Source organism: Drosophila albomicans, chromosome 2L (genome assembly GCF_009650485.2).
Source record: "Drosophila albomicans strain 15112-1751.03 chromosome 2L, ASM965048v2, whole genome shotgun sequence".
Taxonomy (NCBI): Eukaryota; Metazoa; Arthropoda; class Insecta; order Diptera; family Drosophilidae; genus Drosophila; species Drosophila albomicans.
In genome coordinates, this window is record NC_047628.2 from 12524412 (window position 1) to 12547346 (window position 22935).

The following is a 22935-nucleotide window of genomic DNA, read 5'->3' on the forward strand; positions in this document are numbered from 1 at the left end:
GAGTGTGGTTTTTGGATTGTGATCGAAGCAATGCAACTAAAAAGCAGCACAGCGATCACAGCAGCCTATGCTGTGATCTTGCTCCAATTAATTAACTGGACAACAGGTAAACGTTCATAAGCATTCTTTTTATTCTAAGTATCTGTAATACATATATCCCTATTCTTAGCTCGTCGTGGCTTTGGTCCAGGTGAACAAGACTGGAATTATGTTGAGGTGCGAAAGGGCGCCCATCTTTTCTATTGGCTCCAATACACGACAGCGAATGTGAGTTCATTTTACGAGCGACCACTGGCCATCTGGTTTAAAGGCGGTGTTGCCTCGACGGGCGTAGGCTGCTTCGAGTATGTGGGACCCATCGACATTGAGGGGCAACCTCGTGCCAGCAATTGGGTGCAGCACATGAATGTACTCTTCATCGACACTCCTGTTGGCACTGGCTTTAGCTATGTGGAATCATTTGTTGAATTCGGTCAGAACGACACGCAAAATGCCCTCGATCTTGTCACACTAATGGCGCATTTTCTGCGCTCACATCCGGAATTCCAAAGCGTTCCATTGCACATCTTCTCTGAGAGTTATGGCGGCAAAATGGCACCGGAATTTGCCTTGGAATTGTATCGGGCTCAGCAGCGTGGCGAGGTGCAGTGTCAACTCAAGTCTGTGGTCGTGGGCAATCCGTATACCTCGCCTGTGGACATAATTTTGTCCTATGCCCCATTCCTGCTGCAACATGGTATCATCGATCACGTTGGCTATAGCAAAATATCGCGAGCTGCGGCCAATTTGACGCATTGGGTCAATGTTGGCAATATGTATGCCATATTTGACGCGAGTGAGAAAATTGTAGATACGATCAAAGAATTGGGTGGGAACATCTATTTATATAACATCCAGCGACGAACCAAAGTGGATGATGTCTTTGGATATGACTTAAATCGGACGGTGGCTGATTTTATGGTCAATAATGTGACGAAGGCGCTGAATCTCACACACAAGCCTACATGGGTGGGAATGTCAGAAGTCTTCGCGCTTGGCCCCCTGTACTTTAAACCGGGTGTTGATTTCGGTAAGTTTGTAAGACAAGAATTGCATAAAGTTCTTTATCTATCTTATCTTATCTTTATAATTTATTTTTAATTACAGCAACGTAAATCGTATAGAGTTAGAATTTCAAGTAATGTAGCAATCGTTATTAATTATTATTTATTTATTATAGCGAAAAATAATATCATATTTAGATTCTGTAATTATTTTATCTTGAATTTAACCTTAATAATAGAAGGAGTTAGTAATTGCAAGTAGTGTAAAGCTTAAGTTTATGGTAGTTTAGGCAACGTTAAAAATGTTAATTTGTAGATTCGATAAATTTAATCAGTTGCAAATATACTGATTAATTCATAGTATTTAAGAAACTAATATTTGAATTTATAATTCTCTCACTGCTCTCTTATCTTTGCTAGTCACTCGTTTGCTCGACGAGACTCCAATCCGCGTGGTCGTCTACTCGGGCACCTTGGATATGATCGTTTCCACTCCCGGCACCATCAACTGGATCGATCGGATGCAATGGGGCAGCAAGAAATCGTATGTGGATGCCACTCGTCGACCTTTCCTTGTAGATGGCTTTATAGAGGGTTATGAGAAACAGGGCGGAAACTTCAGTATGTTCTGGGTCCTTCGAGCAGGACACCTGGTACATCAGGATAATCCCGCGGCAATGGCTTACATTCTGCGGGAGATTACGAACTATGGATGATACTGATGCTGAAGCGCTATTAAATAAAATCAATAAGAGACGATAGCTGCATGATAAAATGAAGCTCTAAGCATTTCTATTCATTTCGCCAAAACTCTCAGATTAAACTATAATTTGTATTTTTATAATGAACAAATAATTTTTATTGTTTCCGTTATAATTTGGTAAACAATCAATAATCATTATTCTTCTTGACAGTTGAGCTGGCATCGCCTCGCAATTCCCACATCAAACTGTATATCAGCTGTTTTGATTCTAATTTAAAAGTTCATGTAAGAAGCTTTAGCTCAGAGAAGCTGGGTCCAGTGATTTGAGATAATCAAAAAAAATTGGTGCCCTTTGCTTGAAATCGTTTGCCCATGTTTGCCCAGGAAAATTTTTTTTTGCCCACCCTTAGTTTTAAAATTATAAAAATTTTTTTTTTTTTCAAAAATTCAAACAAATGTATTTTGAAATTTTAAGGGGTGGGCAAACAAAAATAGTGAATGGGCAGTCTGAAAATTTTAAAAAAATTTGAAACATTTTTAAATTAGGCAAAAATTTGAGACTTTGAAATTTAAAATATTCAAAATTTCGAAATTCTAAAGGGTGGGCAAACGAAAATAGCGAATAGCAGTCAGAAAAAGTTAAAAAATTTTGAAAAATTTTGAAATTTGGCAAAATCTTGAGACTTTGAAGCATGGGCAAACAATGAATTTGTATGGGCAAAAATTTTTTTATAATTTTGAAACTAAGGGTGGGCAAAAAAAAATTTTCCATGGGCAAACATGGACAAGCGATTTCAAGCAAAGGGCACCAAGAAGAAGCTTTTATTTCGGTGGCCGTGTCGAGTCAAAGTCGAGATAATGGCGGTATATTTATAAGTAGTCCGGAACTTCAGTCAAGTGTGCTCGACTGTGGGATACCCGCTACCTATTTTGAATAAAAACTTAATAGTGCGCTTCAAATATACAAAAATAAAATACTGCAAAAATACTATAAATTCCAAATGGTATACTTGGTATATTGATATGGTACTGCACTGAATATATACTACATATGGAGTGCAAAATATTCCAATTTGTCAGCCAAACCAACTAACCCCCTAGTAAGTAGGCGTTTTTGCTCATACAAAAGTATTTTTTTTAACAAATTCGACAATTATTATCTGATCGCAACCGTGATCAGGAATCACAAAAACTATTATTATTTTCTGATATATTAAAATTTGCATTAAAATTACGCTTGTTATTCGAGTTTTGTCAATTGGGTGAGGAAGTGGGCGTGGAAAGATTTTGAAACAAACTTGATCTGCCTGCAAACATAACAAAAAGTATTGCTATATCTCTTATAGTCTCTGAGATCTAGGTGTTCATACGGATAGACAGACATGAATAGAACGTCTCGTCTGTTGACGCACAAAGTCATAATATCCTTCTATCATTTGGGTAGGGGATAAAACAATGCTTGTATTTGAGGAAAAGAAACAGGGAATTGGGTCTGCATTAAGGGTAAAATTAATAAATTTGCCTTTAAATAACCAGTTTGATACTCGAAAGAAAATTCACAATATCATTTAAAAGGTAATCAATTTATTAAAAATTTTAATTTTTATGAAGATTTACGTGGCGACCAGCATCAACTAAAATAAATACTTATTTTTCGAATTTTCAAATTCAAATACATGCGTCAACATTATTTATATATTTAAACAAAGCTAAGCGATTTGGTAACCTTCGTGACCCCAAAGTTCCCCAAGAGTTCAGCAATTTTATACATACACTAAGCAGAAAAAGTCTGCGTACAAACTTAACGCGCAACTTTGATGTTAAATAAAAATAGTTGTATTGAAGATATTGGCTTCATTTTTTTTTTAAATTAACAACATATCTATTATGAAAAATTATAACCAGTCTCCAATTATTTCCATCAGCAACTTTTTTAATTAAAATCAAAAAACAAAAAATACACCTGTTTTCGAATCAGAAAAAGTCTGCGTACAAACTTAAATTAGTTTAAAAAAAAGCCATTTATTAATAAAATATTACAAAAATTAGTACGAGGTAGGATAAATAGGAAGGTTTATTGTGCCAATCAAGCGTTTTGGCATTGATTAAACCAATTTTTGGTGAATTCTGGTGGTATTTCGATCCACTCATCCAAAATTGCTCCCGAGGGAGGAAACCGTTCGTCAAACTGGACCAAAAAGGGAAATCTCAGCGGGAAATTGTCGAATTTGTTTTTAAAACGCATTCAATGATTAAAAAAGTCCAAAAAAATTGGAATCAAACCGGCGCTGTTCAATCAAAGCCACATTCTGGTAGGCCTCCAAAGCCGACCGATCGAGAAGAGCGGGAGATTTTGATGTCGGTGAGGCGTAATCCTGGGTCAACTGCCGCAAAAATTGGTCAGGACATAAAGGAGAACTATAAGAAGGATTTACATGATAAAACAATCCGAAAAATTTCCAAAAAGTAGGACTTTCATGCCTGTGTTGCGCGGAAGAAGATTCTCATATCACCCGTCAGTAAAGCGAAGCGCTTTGATTTTACAAAAAATACATCCAAGAGCCTTTAGCCTTTTGGAACAAAGTTATTTTCAATTATTGGAGCAATTTGAAATAAAAGGGCGAAAATTTGAGTGGCGCAAACCTGTCACAGCCCTTGATGTGCATAACCTTGCGCCAGCAGTTAAGTACGGTGGTGGCAGCGTGAGCAACACAGGCATGAAAGTCCTACTTTTTTGGAAATTTTTCGGAAATTTTTCGGATTGTTTTATCATGTAAATCCTTCTTATAGTTCTCCTTTATGTCCTGACCAATTTTTGCGGCAGTTGACCCAGGATTACGCCTCACCGACATCAAAATCTCCCGCTCTTCTCGATCGGTCGGCTTTGGAGGCCTACCAGAATGTGGCTTTGATTGAACAGCGCCGGTTTGATTCCAATTTTTTTGGACTTTTTTAATCATTGAATGCGTTTTAAAAACAAATTCGACAATTTCCCGCTGAGATTTCCCTTTTTGGTCCAGTTTGACGAACGGTTTCCTCCCTCGGGAGCAATTTTGGATGAGTGGATCGAAATACCACCAGAATTCACCAAAAATTGGTTTAATCAATGCCAAAACGCTTGATTGGCACAATAAACCTTCCTATTTATCCTACCTCGTACTAATTTTTGTAATATTTTATTAATAAATGGCTTTTTTTTAAACTAATTTAAGTTTGTACGCAGACTTTTTCTGATTCGAAAACAGGTGTATTTTTTGTTTTTTGATTTTAATTAAAAAAGTTGCTGATGGAAATAATTGGAGACTGGTTATAATTTTTCATAATAGATATGTTCTCAATTGTTAATTTAAAAAAAAAATGAAGCCAATATCTTCAATACAACTATTTTTATTTAACATCAAAGTTGCGCGTTAAGTTTGTACGCAGACTTTTTCTGCTTAGTGTATATTTATAGCATAATATTTTGTAGATTAGAAAAATCTGCGTCCGAAATTTAGTATAAATTCGTGTGCACAACTGAATAGTGTGAAAGTAGAGTGTGATTCTTGGATTGTGATCGAAGCTATGCAACTAAAAAGCAGCACAGTGATCGCTGCCTATGCTGTGATCTTGCTCCAATTAATAAACTGGACAACAGGTGAGCATTCCTAAACATTCTTTTTATTCTAAGTATCTGTAATACATATATCCCTATTCTTAGCTAGTCGTGGTTTTGGTCCAGGCGAACAAGACTGGAATTATGTTGAGGTGCGAAAGGGGGCCCATCTTTTCTATTGGCTCCACTACACGACAGCGAATGTGAGTTCATTTTACGAGCGACCACTGGCCATCTGGTTTAAAGGCGGCTATGCCTCCTCGGGCAGTGGAAACTTTGAGTATGTGGGACCCTTCGACATTAAGGGGCAACCACGTGCCAACAATTGGGTGCAGCACATGAATGTGCTCTTCATCGACACTCCTGTTGGCACTGGCTTCAGCTATTTGGAATCATTTGGAGAATTTGCTAAGAACGACACGCAAAATGCGCTTGATCTGGTCACACTAATGGCGCATTTTCTGCGCTCACATTACGAGTTCCAACGTGTCCCATTGCACATCATCTCCGAAAGTTATGGTGGCAAAATGGCACCGGAATTTGCCTTGGAATTGTATCGGGCTCAGCAACGTGGCGAGGTGCAGTGTCAGCTCAAGTCAGTGATCGTGGGCAATCCCTTTACCTCGCCTGTGGATAACGTTTTGGACTATGCCCCATTCCTGCTGCAACATGGTATCATCGATCACGATGGCTATAGCAAAATATCGCGAGCTGCTGCCAAGTTTGCGCATTGGGTCAATTTCGGCAATACCATAGAAGCCGTTCAGCAGTATTCAAAAATTGATAAGATGATCGAAGAAATCGCTGGGAACATCTATTACCATAATATTCAGCGACGAACCCATGTAGATGATGTCTTTACGTATGGCGTAAATCAGACGGTGGCGGATTTTGTGGTCAATAATGTGACGAAGGCGCTGAATCTCACAAACAAGCCTGTATGGGTAGCACGGAATATGTCGGCTCTCTTCGAACTTACCCCCGGAATGTTTAAGCCGGGCGTTAACTTCGGTAAGTCTATCAAGCAAGGAATTCGTTATCTATCTTCTCTTATCTTTATAATTTTATTTAAATTGCACTAAATTTGAGCTTATAATTCTCTCACTGCTCTCTTATCTTTGCTAGTCACTCGTTTGCTCGACGAGACCCCAATCCACATGGTCGTCTACTCGGGCACCTTGGACTTGGTCGTTCCCACTCCCGCCACCATCAACTGGATCGATCAGATGCAATGGGGCAGCAAGAAATCGTATGTGGATGCCACTCGTCGACCTTTCCTTGTAGATGGCTTTATAGAGGGTTATGAGAAACAGGGCGGAAACTTCAGTATGTTCTGGGTCCTTCGAGCAGGGCATCTGGTACATCAGGATAATCCCGCGGCAATGGCTTACATTCTGCGTGAAATTACGAACTTTGAATGATGTTAATACTCAGGCGCTTTCAAAAAAATCATTTACTTGAGTAACTGAATGATAAAATGAGATTTTATATATTTTTATTCTTTAAAGTAAAATCAATTTCACCTAAATTTTTTAGATTAAAATATAATTTGTATTTTTATAATAAATAAATAATTTTTATTGTTTCCGTAATAATTTAGAAAACAATCAATAATCATTATTCTTCTTGACGATTAAGCTGGCAAATCAAATTGTCTATCAGCTGTTTTGATTCTAATTTAAAAGTTCATGTAAGAAGCCTTAAAGTCGGTGGCCGTAAGCAAAATCAAGATAATGGCGGTATATATGTACATGTCGAGGTCTGTTCTGTCGAAGTCTGTTCGTTCATTATAGCGAAGCGTGTTCCGATGCTCTCACTGCTGACTCAATCTTTTTACTGCCTACGCCTGAGCCATCGAGCCACACTCGGCGACAGCGGTGAGACGCAATAACAGTCAAGCTGACAAAATGAAGACATCCACAATCACAGCGCAAATAAACGATGATGAAATGTTAACATGCACACTCACAACTATTACATATAAAAGCTAAACATTATAAGAACCAAATAAGTCTTCGAAGTGCGCACTAGAATTATTTAAAGTGATAGATGGTACCCAGACCTTTGGCTCCAGGTCTGCGGATATGCTGAAATCACATTTAATATTATATATTTATATACATATTACCATTTTAATTTGGGTAAGTTACTATAATTAACGGAGAAGCCTTTGCGCGCCTTTCTGACTTAAACATTTACCTTTTAATCAATCTTTTCTACTAATTCATAAGTAACCAAATAATTGTAACCAATAAATTGTCAAAAAAGTCTTGCTATATTTTTATTGAATTTTTAATTGTTCATAAAATTGGTTACAATAATGCTATTTAAGTCAAAAATGCCCCGTTTTTTTCGATGACGAGTTCTTAACGAGATGCCAACTTCATAATGTATGTACGTCACATAACAAACTACATATTGCGAAGGAATTTAAAACAATTCTCAGCCAATTTGTATTTTGAACTGTAACAATTGTATTTGTAATATAAATAAATTACATTATCTCTACGCCGATTCCCTCCTGCTGAGACTGCTGCTAATCAAAAGTTGCATATTTACAGGCACATCCTTTCAGAACAAACCTTTTCGGTCCAAGTGGCGACTGATTTGTATACCCGCTATCCATAGGGTAGAAGGGTATTATAACTTTTTTCCGGCAGGAAAAGTATATAACAGGTAGAACGAGGCATCTCCGACCCTATAAAGTATATATGTATATTGTTGATCAACAGCCGAGAAGATCTAGCCATGTTCGTTTGTCCGTCAGAGACTATAAGAGATAGAGCTCTAATTTTGTTCGACAGCATTTGTTTGCACGCATATCAAGTTTATTTCAAATTTTTGCCACGCCCACTTCCGTAAGCGTAATGTTGAGGCTAGAGTCGAACTTTGGTATATACAATAAAATCTATAGTCTTTGTGATTCCTACAAATTTGGTTGCGATAAGATTTGTCGAATTACTTAAAGAAATACTTTTGTAGTCTTAGTTGCTTTTGCTGACAATCTGATATATAATATTTAGCGCACTATAGTGTATATTGAGTGTAGTACCATATCAACATACTATTTGGTATATTTTTTCGTACTTATAACATTTGTATGGTATATTATTTTGGTATATTTCGAGTATACCAAATATTTTGCTTTAATTGAAAATGAGTAGGGGGTATTTCACAGTCGAGCTTTCTTATTTGTTTGTACTAAAACTAAAACATATGTATATGTAATTAACTAATTCAAAATATATACTTTTAATCACAAGTGTAAACAATTGCACATAGAAATTTATACAGAGATCCCTAAGAAACATAGATTTTACTAAGTTCAGAGTTCGCTTAAATTATTTTAAATTTATAGAATTTTTTTTTGATTAGAGAAAAATTCTGCTTCTAACAACAAGACAACTTAAACTTTGTATAACATAGTGTAGAGTATCACATATACATGAATTATATTAAGAAGTTTTTCCAGTAGGCACATCCCGTTGGTAGCAATGATGGTTTTTTATACCACAATACAATGGGGTATAAGACATTTTTTTTGGATTTTAATTCATGGTCAAAGCATTAAAAAAATATGGTAAGCGAGTATATTGATGCTTTGCAAATTAAAATATATATGCTAATGAACATGTGCTTCTTTAATTAAATGTTCATCTCAAGCGTAAACAATCGAACATAGATATTTATACAAAAATTCGGAAACTTGCGTGCTTTAAAAGATCACTAAAAGTTCAAGATTTGTTTATTTGATAGAGCAGCCAACTGATACTCTATTGTAGATTATAAAATTCTGCGTCCAAAATACAGTATGAACTTGAATGCGGAACTAAAAAGTTCGAAAGCAGAGTGGAATTATTTTATTGTGAGCGTAGCAATGCAACTAAAAAGCAGCAAAGCGATCACAGCCTATGCTGTCATCTTGCTTCAACTAATTAACTGGACAACAGGTATTAATATAAATATTGTTTCTAACTAACTGATACTTACTTTTTCTCCGTTCTTAGCACGTAGAGGCTTTGGCCCAGGCGAACAAGACTGGAACTATGTTGAAGTGAGAAAGGGCGCCCATCTCTTCTATTGGCTCCACTACACGACAGCGAATGTGAGTCCATTAGAAGAGCGACCGCTGGTTATCTGGTTGCAAGGCGGACCCGGTGTTGCCTCCACTGGCTGCGGCTGCTTTGAGCAGCTGGGACCCATCGACATTGAGGGGCAACCACGTACTAGCAATTGGGTTTAGCACATGAATGTGCTCTTCATCGACAGTCCTGTTGGCACTGGCTTTAGCTATGTGGAATCCTTTGGCGAATATGCTTTGAACAACAAACAAATCGCACTAGATCTAGTCAAATTAATGTCAAATTTTCTGCGATCACATTCCGAGTTCGAACGTGTCCCATTGCACATCTTCTCGGAGAGCTATGGTGGCAAAATGGCACCGGAATTTGGCTTGGAATTGTATCTGGCTCAGCAACGGGGCGAGGTGCAGTGTCAACTCAAGTCTGTGGTGGTGTACAATCCCTTTACCTCGCCTGTAGACACCATTTTGTCCTATGCCCCATTCCTGTTGCAAAAGGCATCGTGGATTACGATGGCTATATGAACATATCGCAAGCTGCGTTAGAGTTGTCGCGTTTGATATATACCGGCGAATTGCTGAAGACCGTCAGACAGAATGTAGAGCTTCAGCAGTTAATCGGTGAAATCACTGGGAGCATCTTTCATCTCGGCAGCGATCTCGTTAAGCCTGCCGTTCACATAGGTAAGTCTGAGCTTTTATTCTAATCGAGAGGATTAGCTATTAAGAAGACAGTTTTCATCTTCTCTACCAAAAAGTTATTTCATTTCAATTTATTTAATTTTGCGATTTCAATCAGTAACGATTTCAGTAGCTTTCATTTCATTTTCTAGACCTTCACGTTGCGATAGCATGTTATAATCGAAAATTTGCCACTTTTTGGTGGAAGCCGCCAATTGATCTTACGCTTATGATGATGCGAGTACAGTTACGTCTTGTGGCAATTGTATATTAATATAAAATGGAGTTACTGACACGCATTGGAATGTGGCTAACGCCACTAACCAAATCTCAACAAATTATTACGCGACTTTAAAAGTACTTCACATAAGCACTCAAGAAGAATTAACTTTGGTAAACTGAATCATTAGAGTCGATATATATCGGTTGATTTTATTAATTTGTCGATTTGATTTAAATCGATAGCAATGTGAATGGCAAATACGATCCTGCCAACTTACTGAAAATTTGCTGGCGAATGATCAGATGTGTACAGCTGTTAGCTTTCACCACAATTGCGTCTCAAGTGCTGATAAGGGGCTGTCCATATATTACGTAATCACTTAGGGGGTGGGAGGGGGTCAAGGAAATGATTATGTTTGATTACATGGGGAGGGAGGGGTCTTGGACAATGATTACGTAATCATTTTATAAAAATTTTGTTGTTAAAAGTATTTATTCAAAAATCGCAGAAAGCGTGATTACGTAATATATGGACAGCCCCTAAGAGATAAGACTAAACATTTGTGCGTAAATTCAAATCAGGCCGCTGAGCACATATTATAGAGAAACATAATGTTTACACCTAATAATTATTTTATTCAATAATTAATTTGATTATAATAATGATAATAGTAGTTGCAAGAAGTGTAAAGATGTATAGGCAGAAATATTATTTTGTAGATTCCTGAAATCATGTGAGCTAATCTACCGCTAGTCGCATAATTTCATTTATTTAAACTACATAAAATCAATATATAATACATATTTTATATAATTATCTTATAATATTTACGCTGTTTTATTATTCCCATCTCTTTGTTAGTTACTCGTCTGCTGGACGAGACGCCAATCCGTGTGGGCGTCTACTCGGGCAGCCTAGATTTGGTCTGTCCCACTCCTGGCACCGTCAACTGGATCAATAGGATGATGTGGGGCCGCAAGAAATTGTATGAGGATGCCACTCGCCGACCTTTCCGTGTCAATGGCTTTCTTGAGGACTACGAAAAGCAAGGCGGAAACTTCAGCATGTTTTGGGTCTTTCGAGCGGCACACATGGTCCAGCAGGATAATCCCGCGGCCATGTCTCATATTCTGCGAGAGATTACCAACTATGGTTGATAATGCTGTTGTTATTCATACAATAAAAGTGTATCTAACATAGATAACGAAGGGAGCTCAAAAATGGTATATTTTGATTTTATCATTAAATGGTCAGTTAATAATATACGAGTATATGTAAATTAAAAATACAATGCGGACATCTAAAAATAAAATATAATTATTACAGTTTTTACATCCTATTGTCTAAAATAATGCATTTTCATTTTTAATGACAGATATTTTTCTGTATTTTAAGTATTTGATGGATTTGATAAACTAATAATTATTATTTGCTAAACGACCTATTTTGTAATTTGTATTATACAATTTATAATAATTAAAGTTTCTGAGAAAAACTGGCTGTGTTTGCTATTATTTATTTTGTCATTCTCCAGAGTTTTCAAGCAAATTTAATAACTTTCAGTTAACCCTTGGATAGGAGAGTACTTGAAAATGGCTGGACAAACTCTTCGGTAGGTTTTAACATGATATTTTTGCTTTTGGTTATGTGATGGACCAAACTTAATTAATATTAATTAATATAGTCATTACCACTGTTTGCTGAAAATAAAAACTTACACGTATTTCAGTCAGCCTTTTTCCCTGATGAAGAACCGAGTCAAAGCCATTTACTAAACCCACAACTTAAACTTCTCATAAAGGAACTGCTGTGGATGAAAATACCAATAATTTGAAATAGAAAGAGATAAGTAAAAAAATAAAATTACTTACCCACCTTTACTTTGTAAAACAAACAGCATTATTAATTATATATAGTATACCAAATAAAATAGCAAAATTTTCTCCAATATAAAAAAGCTATATTTCGTATTTGGGTATACTACATAGATAGATCTAAATGCATGTAGAAAACTTTTGTAATTACAATCGAATTCGAGGAAAAATTCGCCGAAAATTCAACGATTGTTTATTTAATAGAGCCGTAAAATTATAAATAGAATACTAAATTATATATTGGAAAAATATGCGTCTAAGGTTCAGTGTAAATTTGTGAGTTGAAGCGAAAAGTGCGAAAGTTGCGAGTGATTTTTCGATTGTCAGCGCGGCAATGCAAGTGGAAAACAACAAAGTGAGCATAGCCTATGCAGTATTCTTGCTGCAGCTAATTAACTGGTCAACAGGTATTAATTAGGAGATAATTTCTAACTAACTGATGTGATATTCTGTTATTTTTCCCCTACTTTAGCACGCTGTGGTTTTGGCCCAGGCGAACAAGACTGGGACCATGTTGAGGTGAGGAAGGGCGCCCATCTCTTCTATTGGCTCCACTACACGACAGCGAATGTGAGTTCATTTGAAGAGCGACCGCTGGTTATCTGGTTGCAAGGTGGACCCGGTATTGCCTCCACAGGAAGCGGCTGTTTTAAACAGCTGGGACCTATCGACATTGAGGGGCGACCACGTGATAGCAATTGGGTGCAGCACATGAATGTGCTCTTCATTGACAGTCCCGTCGGCACTGGCTTTAGCTATGTGGAATCCTTTGGCGAATACCCTCAGAACAATACGCAAATCGCCCTTGATCTTGTCACACTAATGTCGGATTTTCTGCGTTCACATCCCGAGTTCCAACGTGTCCCATTGCACATCTTCTCGGAGAGCTATGGCGGCAAAATGGCTCCGGAATTCGCCTTGGAATTGCATTTGGCTCAGCAACGGGGCGAGGTGCAGTGTCAACTGAAGTCTGTGGTGGTGGGCAATCCTTTTACCTCGCCTATAGATACCATTTTGTCCTATGCCCCATATCTGCTGCAAACGGGCATTGTGGATCACGATGGGTATACCAAAATAAAGCAGGTTACGGATGAGCTTTCGCGTCTGATTTCTGCGGGCGAAATGGAGAAGGCCATCATACAGAATACAGAATTTCTTAATTTGATTGAAAAAATCACTTCGAAAATTTTTATCTATAACATCCAGCAACGAAGACATGTGGATGATGCGCTTGGCTATAGTACGGATCCTAAGATGTTTGACTTTATGGTCAACAACGTGACAACGGCTCTGAATCTTACGCACATGGCTAAATGGAGGGAACTTAATACGTTGGTTTTCTATAATCTTCGCTTTGATATCTTTAAGCCTGCCGTTCACATAGGTAAGTCTGTCAAGCATGAAATATTCTATAGTTATATTTATTCGAATAAAAATAATAGAATGGAAAATTTGTGAACCTTATAGAGTTATAGAGTTAGTAATTGAAATTAATTTATGAAGAGCGCATAGTGAAAATTATTATTGTGTAGAATATATATTGATTAATTCGAAATTAATAATAAACAAGTAAGAAGCTACAGTTGAGTGTGCTCGACTGTGAGATACACGCAACTCGTTTTCAATGAAAGCGAAACAGTGCGGTATTATTCTGAGAATATATCAAATTAGCATAAAGAAAAAGTCTAAGATACAGGGAAGTCTATATTTTATTTGTTTATTTATTTATTATTACGTTCAAAACTTAGCATAGCATTCAAAATAAAGGAGATTGCCACCCAAGCAGCTCAGACCCGAAAGCAGCAGCCCTTCCTTTTCGTGTATAATTACTGTGTTCCCAAAAAAATTCCATCTCTTTGCTAGTCACTCGTCTGCTGGACGAGACGCCCCTACGCGTAGGCGTCTACTCGGGAGTCTTGGACTTCATGTGTGCCACGCCCGGCACCGTCAACTGGATCAATGGGATGTCGTGGCGCGGCAAACAAAAGTACGTGGATGCTATCCGTCAACCCTTCCGTAGCGATGGCTATCTTGAGGGCTATGAGAAGCAAGGCGGAAACTTCAGCATGTTTTGGGTCCTTCGCGCAGGACACATGGTGCAGCAGGATAATCTCGCGGCCATGTCTCACATTCTGCGAGAGTTCACTAACTATGGATGATGTCTCTGCATCTCACAACCAAAAAAATTTAAAATAAATAAATAAATAGAACAAGTCAAAAAATCAGGGACCTCAGATAATGAATAATTCGATTTTTTTAACAAACTAATTAGTAACGTATAGTAACTGTAAAATATTGTGTACTAATCCATTTCTCTTTTTAAAAGTAAAATAGTGCTATCAACAAGTAATTTTTATTTTGAAAGCCTTAATTTAGTAATCATTTTAAAGTTGAGATTATTTTTGATTAAATATTCAACATAATTAAGAAAATATTTTAGGACAAAATATATGTAATTCAAATCATTATTTTACGATATTTATTTTTTCTTCAATGACAATAATTAATGACCAAATTAAGTGAAGCCAATAATGATAAATAAAACTTAAAAATTCATATTATTTTATAAATGGTATTATATAACTTATATTTATTACAGTTGCTGAGAAAAACGAATAGTATTTGCTATTAATTACTAAATTATATTATTAAAAGTGTTTTGCTGAAATTTCAGTGATTTAATATTAGCAATGGAGCAATGAATGACAAACATTTACTTGACTCCCTTCCAAATAAGCACAGTAGGAGGGCAGACTACCTGAAAATTAAGTAAATATACACTGAATCCTGTGAGGCGACTATAGTTAGCAACTCAAGCTAAGATTTCTGCAAATCTTAACGTATTACTGTCCACCTTATGCTCTTGAAGAAGTCTAGGCCAGTGAGCTGCTTTACCCAAAACTTTTTATAGACGAACTGCCTTGGGGGAAAATAACATATTCCCCTAGTGTAAAACCATATAAACATTCCAAAGCTATATCGATGTACTACTGCACGGAAATCTAAAGAGAATAGAGAGAGAAAGCATTCGTACTTCCAAATGAACTCGTTGCAAAGCTCTCCAAAAATTAATCGATTATGTGATCGAGCAGCAAACTTATAAATAGTAATGGAAAATTAGAGAAAGCTAAGTCCAAAATTCAGTGCGAATTTGTGCGCGGAGCTGAAAAGTGCGAGTATTCAGAGCGATATTTTGATTGTGGGCGTGACAATGCAACTAAAAAACAACAATGCAATCACAGCCTATGCAGTTTTCTTGTTGCAGCTAATTAACTGGGCAGCAGGTATTAATAAAGATATATCTTCCAATAAATTGTCGTGATATTTCCTGTAATATTTCCTCACTTTTAGCACGTCGAGGCTTTGGCCCAGGCGAACAAGACTGGAACTATGTTGAAGTGAGAAAGGGCGCCCATCTCTTCTATTGGCTCCACTACACGACAGCGAATGTGAGTTCATTTTACGAGCGACCGCTGGTTATCTGGTTGCAAGGCGGACCCGGTGTTGCCTCCACTGGCTGCGGCTGCTTTGAGCAGCTGGGACCCATCGACATTGAGGGGCAACCACGTGCCAGCAATTGGGTGCAGCACATGAATGTACTCTTCATCGACAGTCCTGTTGGCACTGGTTTTAGCTATGTTGACTCGTATAATGAATACGCTGTGAACAACAAGCAAATTGCTCTCGATCTTGTCACACTAATGTCGGATTTTCTGCGATCACATCCCGAGTTCCAACGTGTCCCATTGCACATCTTCTCCGAGAGTTATGGCGGCAAAATGGCACCGGAATTCGCCTTGGAATTGCATTTAGCTCAGCAACGGGGCGAGGTGCAGTGTCAACTCAAGTCTGTGGTGGTGGGCAATCCCTTTATTTCGCCTGTAGATACCATTTTGTCCTATGCTCCATATATGCTGCAACTGGGCATTGTGGATCACGATGGTTTTAAGAACATATCGCGAGTGGCATCCGAGTTTTCGCGTTTGATATATACCGGCGAACTGGGGATGGCCGTCATACAGAATATAAAACTTCAGCATTTGATTGAGCAAATCATAGGAAACTTTGTTTTCTATAACACCCAATGGCGCACTCATGAGGATGATGACCATCGTTACGGCGAGGGTCCGAAGTTATCTGAATTTATGATCAACAATGTGACGAAGGCTTTGAATCTGACCGACATGACTAAATGGGAGGCACGGAATGTGGCGGTGTATGATGAGCTAGGCAGCGATATCGTTAAGCCTGCTGTTCATATTGGTAAGTCTGCCGAGCAGAAAGTGTATGATACAGTTATCTATTTTTATATCCGCTACCCAGGCTACAAGGGTATTATAGCATTGTGTCAACAGAAAACGAATGTAACTGGCAGAAGGAGCCTTCGGTATTTTTTAGGATTTAACAAATAATATTAATATTAATATATAATTTATTGATAACGAGAGGCGGGTATCTCACAGTCGACTAGACCCTAGTTCTCTTACTTGATTATAATCACTATGTTCCCCCACTGTTCTCATCCCTTGCTAGTCACTCGTCTGCTGGACGAGACGCCGCTCCGCGTGGGCGTCTACTCGGGTGTCTTAGACTTGATCTGTGCCACGCCCGGCACCGTCAACTGGATCAATCGGATGTCGTGGCGTGGCAAACAAAAGTATGTGGATGCTATCCGTCAACCCTTCCGTAGCGATGGCTATCTTGAGGGCTATGAGAAGCAAGGCGGAAACTTTAGCATGTTTTGGGTCCTTCGCGCAGGACACATGGTGCAGCAGGATAATCCCGCGGCCATGTCTCACATTCTGCGAGAGTTTACCAACTATGGATGACGTCGCTGCATCACGCACAAATAAAGGCCAACTAGTCCAAAACTCAGATAAAGATCATCACGAAATAGAGATTATTAAATTTTACGTATTGCTCAAGTATTTAACTTAATTAAGAAATATTTGAGAACAAAATAAAAATTAATTAATAATCCTTTTTTCAAACGATTTTTTTATACTACAATGTTAAGAAAAGCCAATAATTGTTATTTTTAGCGAAAATTAATAAAACCTAAAAAAAATCATTTTTTTATAACTTTTATTGTCGACCTTATACTCATTAAAGTTCCTGTGAAAAACTGATGGTGTGCTATTATTTATTAAGCTCAAAATCTTATGCTGAATAGATCAGAGAATAAATATTAGCAATAAACTCTGAAAGATAATCATAAAGTAAAATCTAAACCTTAACCAAGGAAGCACTCTCAGATATTGGATTTAAAATCAAGACTACCTACTAACTGAATTATAAGCAAATTGGCAAACGTTAAAGTAAATTCGCTGAAAACAACAAAATACGTTTTAAGACTCCAAAGGCTAATAATGAGTACCCATGAAATCCAGTTAAATAGTTGTAGATAAGTCTTAAGGACAGGTGCCATTTCGCGCTTAGATGACTTCATGGAATGTATATATGGGGATCGCATAGTACTACAAAACGTGCCAACAAATGTAATGAGCAATAAATACTTTTAAATATATACACAGAAATTTAAAAATATGCGGAAAACTTTCGTGCCAAAGTTCATCGATTGTTTATTTAATCAAGCAGCAAACTTAGAATTATTATACTACATTGATTGAAAAAAGTTGTGTCCAAAACTCAGTGTGAATTTGTGTGCGGAACTGAAAAGTGAGAGAGTACAAAACGATTCTTCTTCTTCGATTGTGGGTGTGGCAATGCAACTGAAAAATATCAAGGAGATCACAGCGTATGCAGTCTTCTTGCTGCAAGTAATTAATTGGGCAGCAGGTAAGTATTAATAAGCTTGCTTACTATCTTCTCTAGTACTTCCCTATCTCTAGCAGGTCGAGGCTTTGGCCCAGGCGAACAAGACTGGAACTATGTTGAAGTGAGAAAGGGCGCCCATCTCTTCTATTGGCTCCACTACACGACAGCGAAGGTGAGCTCATTTTACGAGCGACCGCTGGTTATCTGGTTGCAAGGCGGACCCGGAGTTGCCTCCACGGGCTGCGGCTGCTTCGAGCAGCTGGGACCCATCGACATTGAGGGGCAACCACGCGCCAGCAATTGGGTGCAGCACATGAATGTGCTCTTCATCGACAGTCCCGTTGGCACTGGTTTTAGCTATGTGGAATCCTTTGGCGAATATGCTTTGAACAATAAGCAAATTGCTCTCGATCTGGTCACACTAATGTCGGATTTTCTGCGATCACATCCCGAGTTCCAACGTGTCCCATTGCACATCTTCTCTGAGAGTTATGGCGGCAAAATGGCACCGGAATTCGCTTTGGAATTGCATTTAGCGCAGCAAAGGGGCGAGGTGCAGTGTCAACTCAAGTCTGTGGTGGTGGGCAATCCCTTTATTTCGCCCTTGGACACCATTTTGTCCTATGCTCCATATCTGCTGCAAATGGGAATTGTGGATCACGATGGCTATAAGAATTTATCGAGAGCTACGTTTGAGTTTTCGCGTCTGGTTTCTGCCGGTGATATGCGGCAGGCTGTCGACCAGGATGAACAAATTCAAGAATTGATTATGGAAATCACTGAGAATGTCTTTGTCTATAACACCCAACGACGCTTTCATGTGGATGATGTCTATCACTATGGTGATAGTCCCAAGTTGAGTGACTTTATGGTCAACAATGTGACAAAGGCTCTGAATCTCACCCATATGTCTAAATGGACGGCATTCAATTCTTTGGTCTTTTTTGGGCTTGGCATCGATGTTGTTAAGCCTGCCATTGACATAGGTAAGTCCAGGAAGTGTATGTATGTATGTTATATATAAAGTTGATAGCCTTATGGCATATAATTTCATTTAATTAGTATTTGCAAAAAGTGAAATCAGCGCAGATATAAATTGTTTTATTTTGAAAAGTTTTTGCTTAAAGAATAAATTTAGTGCTTAAGAATTTTTTACAGATTCTTTAAATCATATGACCTGCATAATTCTCTTTGCTAGTCACTCGTCTGCTTGACGAGACTCCCATCCGTGTTGGCATCTTCTCGGGCGTCCTTGACATTATCTGTGCCACTCCTGGTACAGTCAACTGGATCGATCGGATGTCGTGGCGCAGCAAGCAGTCTTATGTGGATGCCACACGCCGACCTATTCGTATCGATGGGTTTCTCGAGGGCTATGAGAAGCAGGGAGGAAACTTCAGCATGTTCTGGGTACTTCGATCAGGACACTCAGTGCAAGTAGATAATCCTGTGGCCATGTCTCACATTCTGCGTGAGTTCACTAACTATGGTTGATGCAGTTGCTTCTCATATAAATAAAGCGCAACTAGTCGAATCCGGGAACACAAATAATGATTTTCTTGTTATTTTAAACAAAAAAATCATAAACTTATAGTAATTGTAAATTCATATAAACTACTTAAAAACATTGTTTTTATTTTTAACGTTAAATTATGCAATTTCAATATGATTTTCAGATTTCTAATTTTAATTATTATCACTGACAAATAATTAATATTGTTTGAGCATAATTTAGAAAACCATTAATAATTATATTTAATAAAAAAATATGAATTGTAATTTTTTGATTAATTAACAACGCATCTGTTATTAAGCAGATCACCCAGGATGTGGTTCATGAGTACAAATCGGGGAATGATTTTATTTCCTTCAACCCTCACGCGTCAATTAAGAAGTTTATTAAATGTGCAGCCAATATTAAACTCGTTCAAGATGTGCTTAATACAGTGTTAAAGCTCCTCCGTAAATGGTTCTTTCTTTACCCTTTCCGAAGAGAGATAGATATAAGAGAAGGAGGAGAGAGAGAGAGAGAGTTGGAGATAAAAACAATTCTGTTGCTGATCAGATTAATAATGGTTGTGTTTTTCCCTCACAGAGTTTTCCTGTTACTTCTTTAACTTTGCTCAAACACTTCCTAATCTCCTGGGAGAAGGCCAACATCATATATAATCGTTCTATTAGTTAGAAGTCTAATATACAAGCTCAAAGACTTTTGAAAAGGAGGAATACTTAGAAGTTAAGGACGCTTAAGAATCTTATACAGAATCAATTCTAAAGATCTGACTCACAAGCTTATTTCACTGTATAGGCTTAAATATGTAATTTTTATATACATGTTTTGTTGAATTTGCTAGTTAAGTTAATTAAGAAGAGAAAGAAGTAAATAAATTGTTTAAAGTATTAAAATATATTTTAATATGCAAACTAACCAATTAAGAAAGCTATAGTCCAGTTTACGTCACTGCGAGATACCCGCTACCCATTGTGAATAAAAGCAAAACGAATTAGATACACCTACGGCTATATTATGTATATTGTCAGCCAAAGCAACTAAGAGGGTTATAGTTATAGTCTCTGAGATCTAGGCGTTCATACGGACAGACATGGCTATATTGTATCGGCTGTTGAGAGTGATCAAGAATATATATACTTTATGGGGTCGGAGATAAAGATAAAGAGCAAAAATGAAAATATAATATAGTTGACATAAACAAATATGATAAAATAGATAAGAATATTTTTTATTAATAACAACACACATGTTTTTAAGAAGATTACTTTGGACGCAGATGCTCGCAGAAAATTCTTGAGAGGGGCAAAAAATAAAAACAAATATCCAAAAATTAATGTGACTTTAATGCAGTGCACGGCATCGACACGTTTTGTGTTAATTAGTCTAATAAATTACAAATATATATTACTGAATTGATCAATATCAAATATTTAAATGCACAGCCATCTAAACACAAAAGCCAATAATTACAGAGAGCAAAAAGTACACATAAATATTTACACAGTGCTCTATTAGATGTAGAAAACTTGCATACCCCCAAACGAACTCGAGGCAAAGTTCTCTAAAAGTTCATCGATTGTTTATTTGATCGAACAACACACTTATAAATAGCATACTCTACTGATTGGAAAAAGCTGTGTCCAAAAATCAGTGCGCATTTGTGCGCTGAACTGAAAAGTGCGAGTATTCAGAGCGATATTTTGATTGTGGGCGTGGCAATGCAACTGAAAAATAGCAAGGAGACCACAGCGTATGCAGTTTTCTTGCTCCAACTAATTAATTGGGCAGCAGGTAAGTATTAATAAGCTTGTTTACTATCTTCTCTAATATTTCCCTATCTCTAGCACGTCGAGGCTTTGGCCCAGGCGAACAAGACTGGAATTATGTTGAGGTGCGAAAGGGCGCCCATCTCTTCTATTGGCTCCACTACACGACAGCGAATGTGAGTTCATTTTACGAGCGACCGCTGGTTATCTGGTTGCAAGGCGGACCCGGTGTTGCCTCCACTGGCTGCGGCTGCTTTGAGCAGCTGGGACCATTCGACATTGAGGGGCAACCACGTGGCAGCAATTGGGTGCAGCACATGAATGTACTCTTCATCGACAGTCCCGTTGGCACTGGTTTTAGTTATGTGGAATCCTTTGGCGAATATGCTCTGAACAACAAGCAAATTGCCCTCGATCTTGTCACACTAATGTCGGATTTTCTGCGCTCACATCCCGAGTTCCAAAGCGTTCCATTGCACATCTTCTCTGAGAGTTATGGCGGCAAAATGGCACCGGAATTCGCCCTGGAATTGTATCGGGCACAGCAGCGAGGCGATTTGCAATGTCAACTGAAGTCTGTGGTGGTGGGCAATCCCTTCACTTCGCCCTTGGATAGTGTGTTATCCTATGCCCCATATCTACTACAAATGGGCATCGTAGATCAGGAAGGATATAGCAATATATCGCGAGTTGCGGCCGAGACTGCGCGTCTAGTATATGCTGGCAAATGGCGACAGGTGATCAATGAGAACGCAGCTGTTGAGGTGATCAAGGAACGCACTGGGAATGTGTTTCTCTATAACACTCAACGACGAACTCATGTGGACGATGACTATCGCTATGGCGAGGATCCTAAGTTGTGTGCCTTTATGGCCAACAATGTTACAAAGACTTTGAACCTCACTCATATGCCTGTGTGGATAGCGCAGAATGCGACGGTCTTTCTTAAGCTCAGTGACGACATCTTTAAGCCAGCAGTTCACATAGGTAAGTCCATAAAGCTGGTAAATAATTAAACAATAATTTACTGAATAACTACAAGAGCAGCATGACGAACAGTTTAGAGGAGTTCAGGTAGCATTCATTAATTCTTTTTCTGATTGTGTAATAAAAACAATATACATGAAGTTATTTAATAGTAATAATAAATAATAAAGTTCGTAATTTCAAGTAATGTGCAAAGCTTCAAGGAAATAAAAATTAAATAATACCATTAACTTATTTGATCAAATATGGGAAATATAAAAAATATTGTAACAATAGCATACAAATTCTCGCAATTCTTGTATATTGTGATTTTATTGATTATGATGATTATTATTATTCTATTGCTTCTTTTAATTAATGTTACCTCTTTCCTAGTAACTCGTCTGCTGGATGAAACGCCACTCCGAGTGGGTGTCTACTCGGGCATGTTGGATTTACTCTGTGCCACTCCCGGCACTGTCAACTGGATTAACCGGATGTCGTGGCGCCACAAGCAAGAGTATGTGGATGCCACACGTAAACCCTTCCGTAGCGATGGCTTTCTCGAGGGCTACGAGAAGCAAGGAGGAAACTTCAGCATGTTTTGGGTCTTTCGGGCTGGACACACAGTGCAGCAGGATAATCCCACGGCCATGTCTCACATTCTGCGTGAGTTCACCAATTATGGTTGATTATGCTTTAAATACAAATA

General features: G+C 37.9%; 3 protein-coding genes across 10 annotated transcripts; all 3 read left to right on the forward strand.

Moving 5' to 3' along the window:
- LOC117563943 (retinoid-inducible serine carboxypeptidase-like) lies at nucleotides 1-22935 on the forward strand. Of its 8 annotated transcripts, none has more exons than XM_052002485.1 (4): nucleotides 1-106; nucleotides 170-190; nucleotides 21357-22244; nucleotides 22620-22935. In XM_052002485.1, exons 1-4 carry the CDS (start codon nucleotides 31-33, stop codon nucleotides 22913-22915), a joined length of 1281 nt encoding a protein of 426 aa, XP_051858445.1. In that variant the 5' UTR covers nucleotides 1-30; the 3' UTR covers nucleotides 22916-22935. The 8 variants fall into 8 exon arrangements, with proteins under 8 accessions (XP_051858445.1, XP_034098407.2, XP_051858448.1 ...); XM_052002488.1 differs by lacking the exons at nucleotides 1-106; nucleotides 170-190; nucleotides 21357-22244; nucleotides 22620-22935 and adding exons at nucleotides 9274-9291; nucleotides 9349-9827; nucleotides 16031-16463; nucleotides 16734-17096; XM_034242516.2 differs by lacking the exons at nucleotides 21357-22244; nucleotides 22620-22935 and adding an exon at nucleotides 1464-1879 and having other exon boundaries at nucleotides 170-1069.
- On the forward strand, nucleotides 6404-6772 carry LOC117563819 (uncharacterized). Its single transcript, XM_052002489.1, has one exon. It carries the CDS (start codon nucleotides 6499-6501, stop codon nucleotides 6760-6762), a length of 264 nt encoding a protein of 87 aa, XP_051858449.1. The 5' UTR covers nucleotides 6404-6498; the 3' UTR covers nucleotides 6763-6772.
- Nucleotides 12521-14408, forward strand: LOC117563825 (retinoid-inducible serine carboxypeptidase-like). The gene is made up of 3 exons (XM_034242353.2): nucleotides 12521-12607; nucleotides 12673-13584; nucleotides 14064-14408. Exons 1-3 carry the CDS (start codon nucleotides 12535-12537, stop codon nucleotides 14357-14359), a joined length of 1281 nt encoding a protein of 426 aa, XP_034098244.2. The 5' UTR covers nucleotides 12521-12534; the 3' UTR covers nucleotides 14360-14408.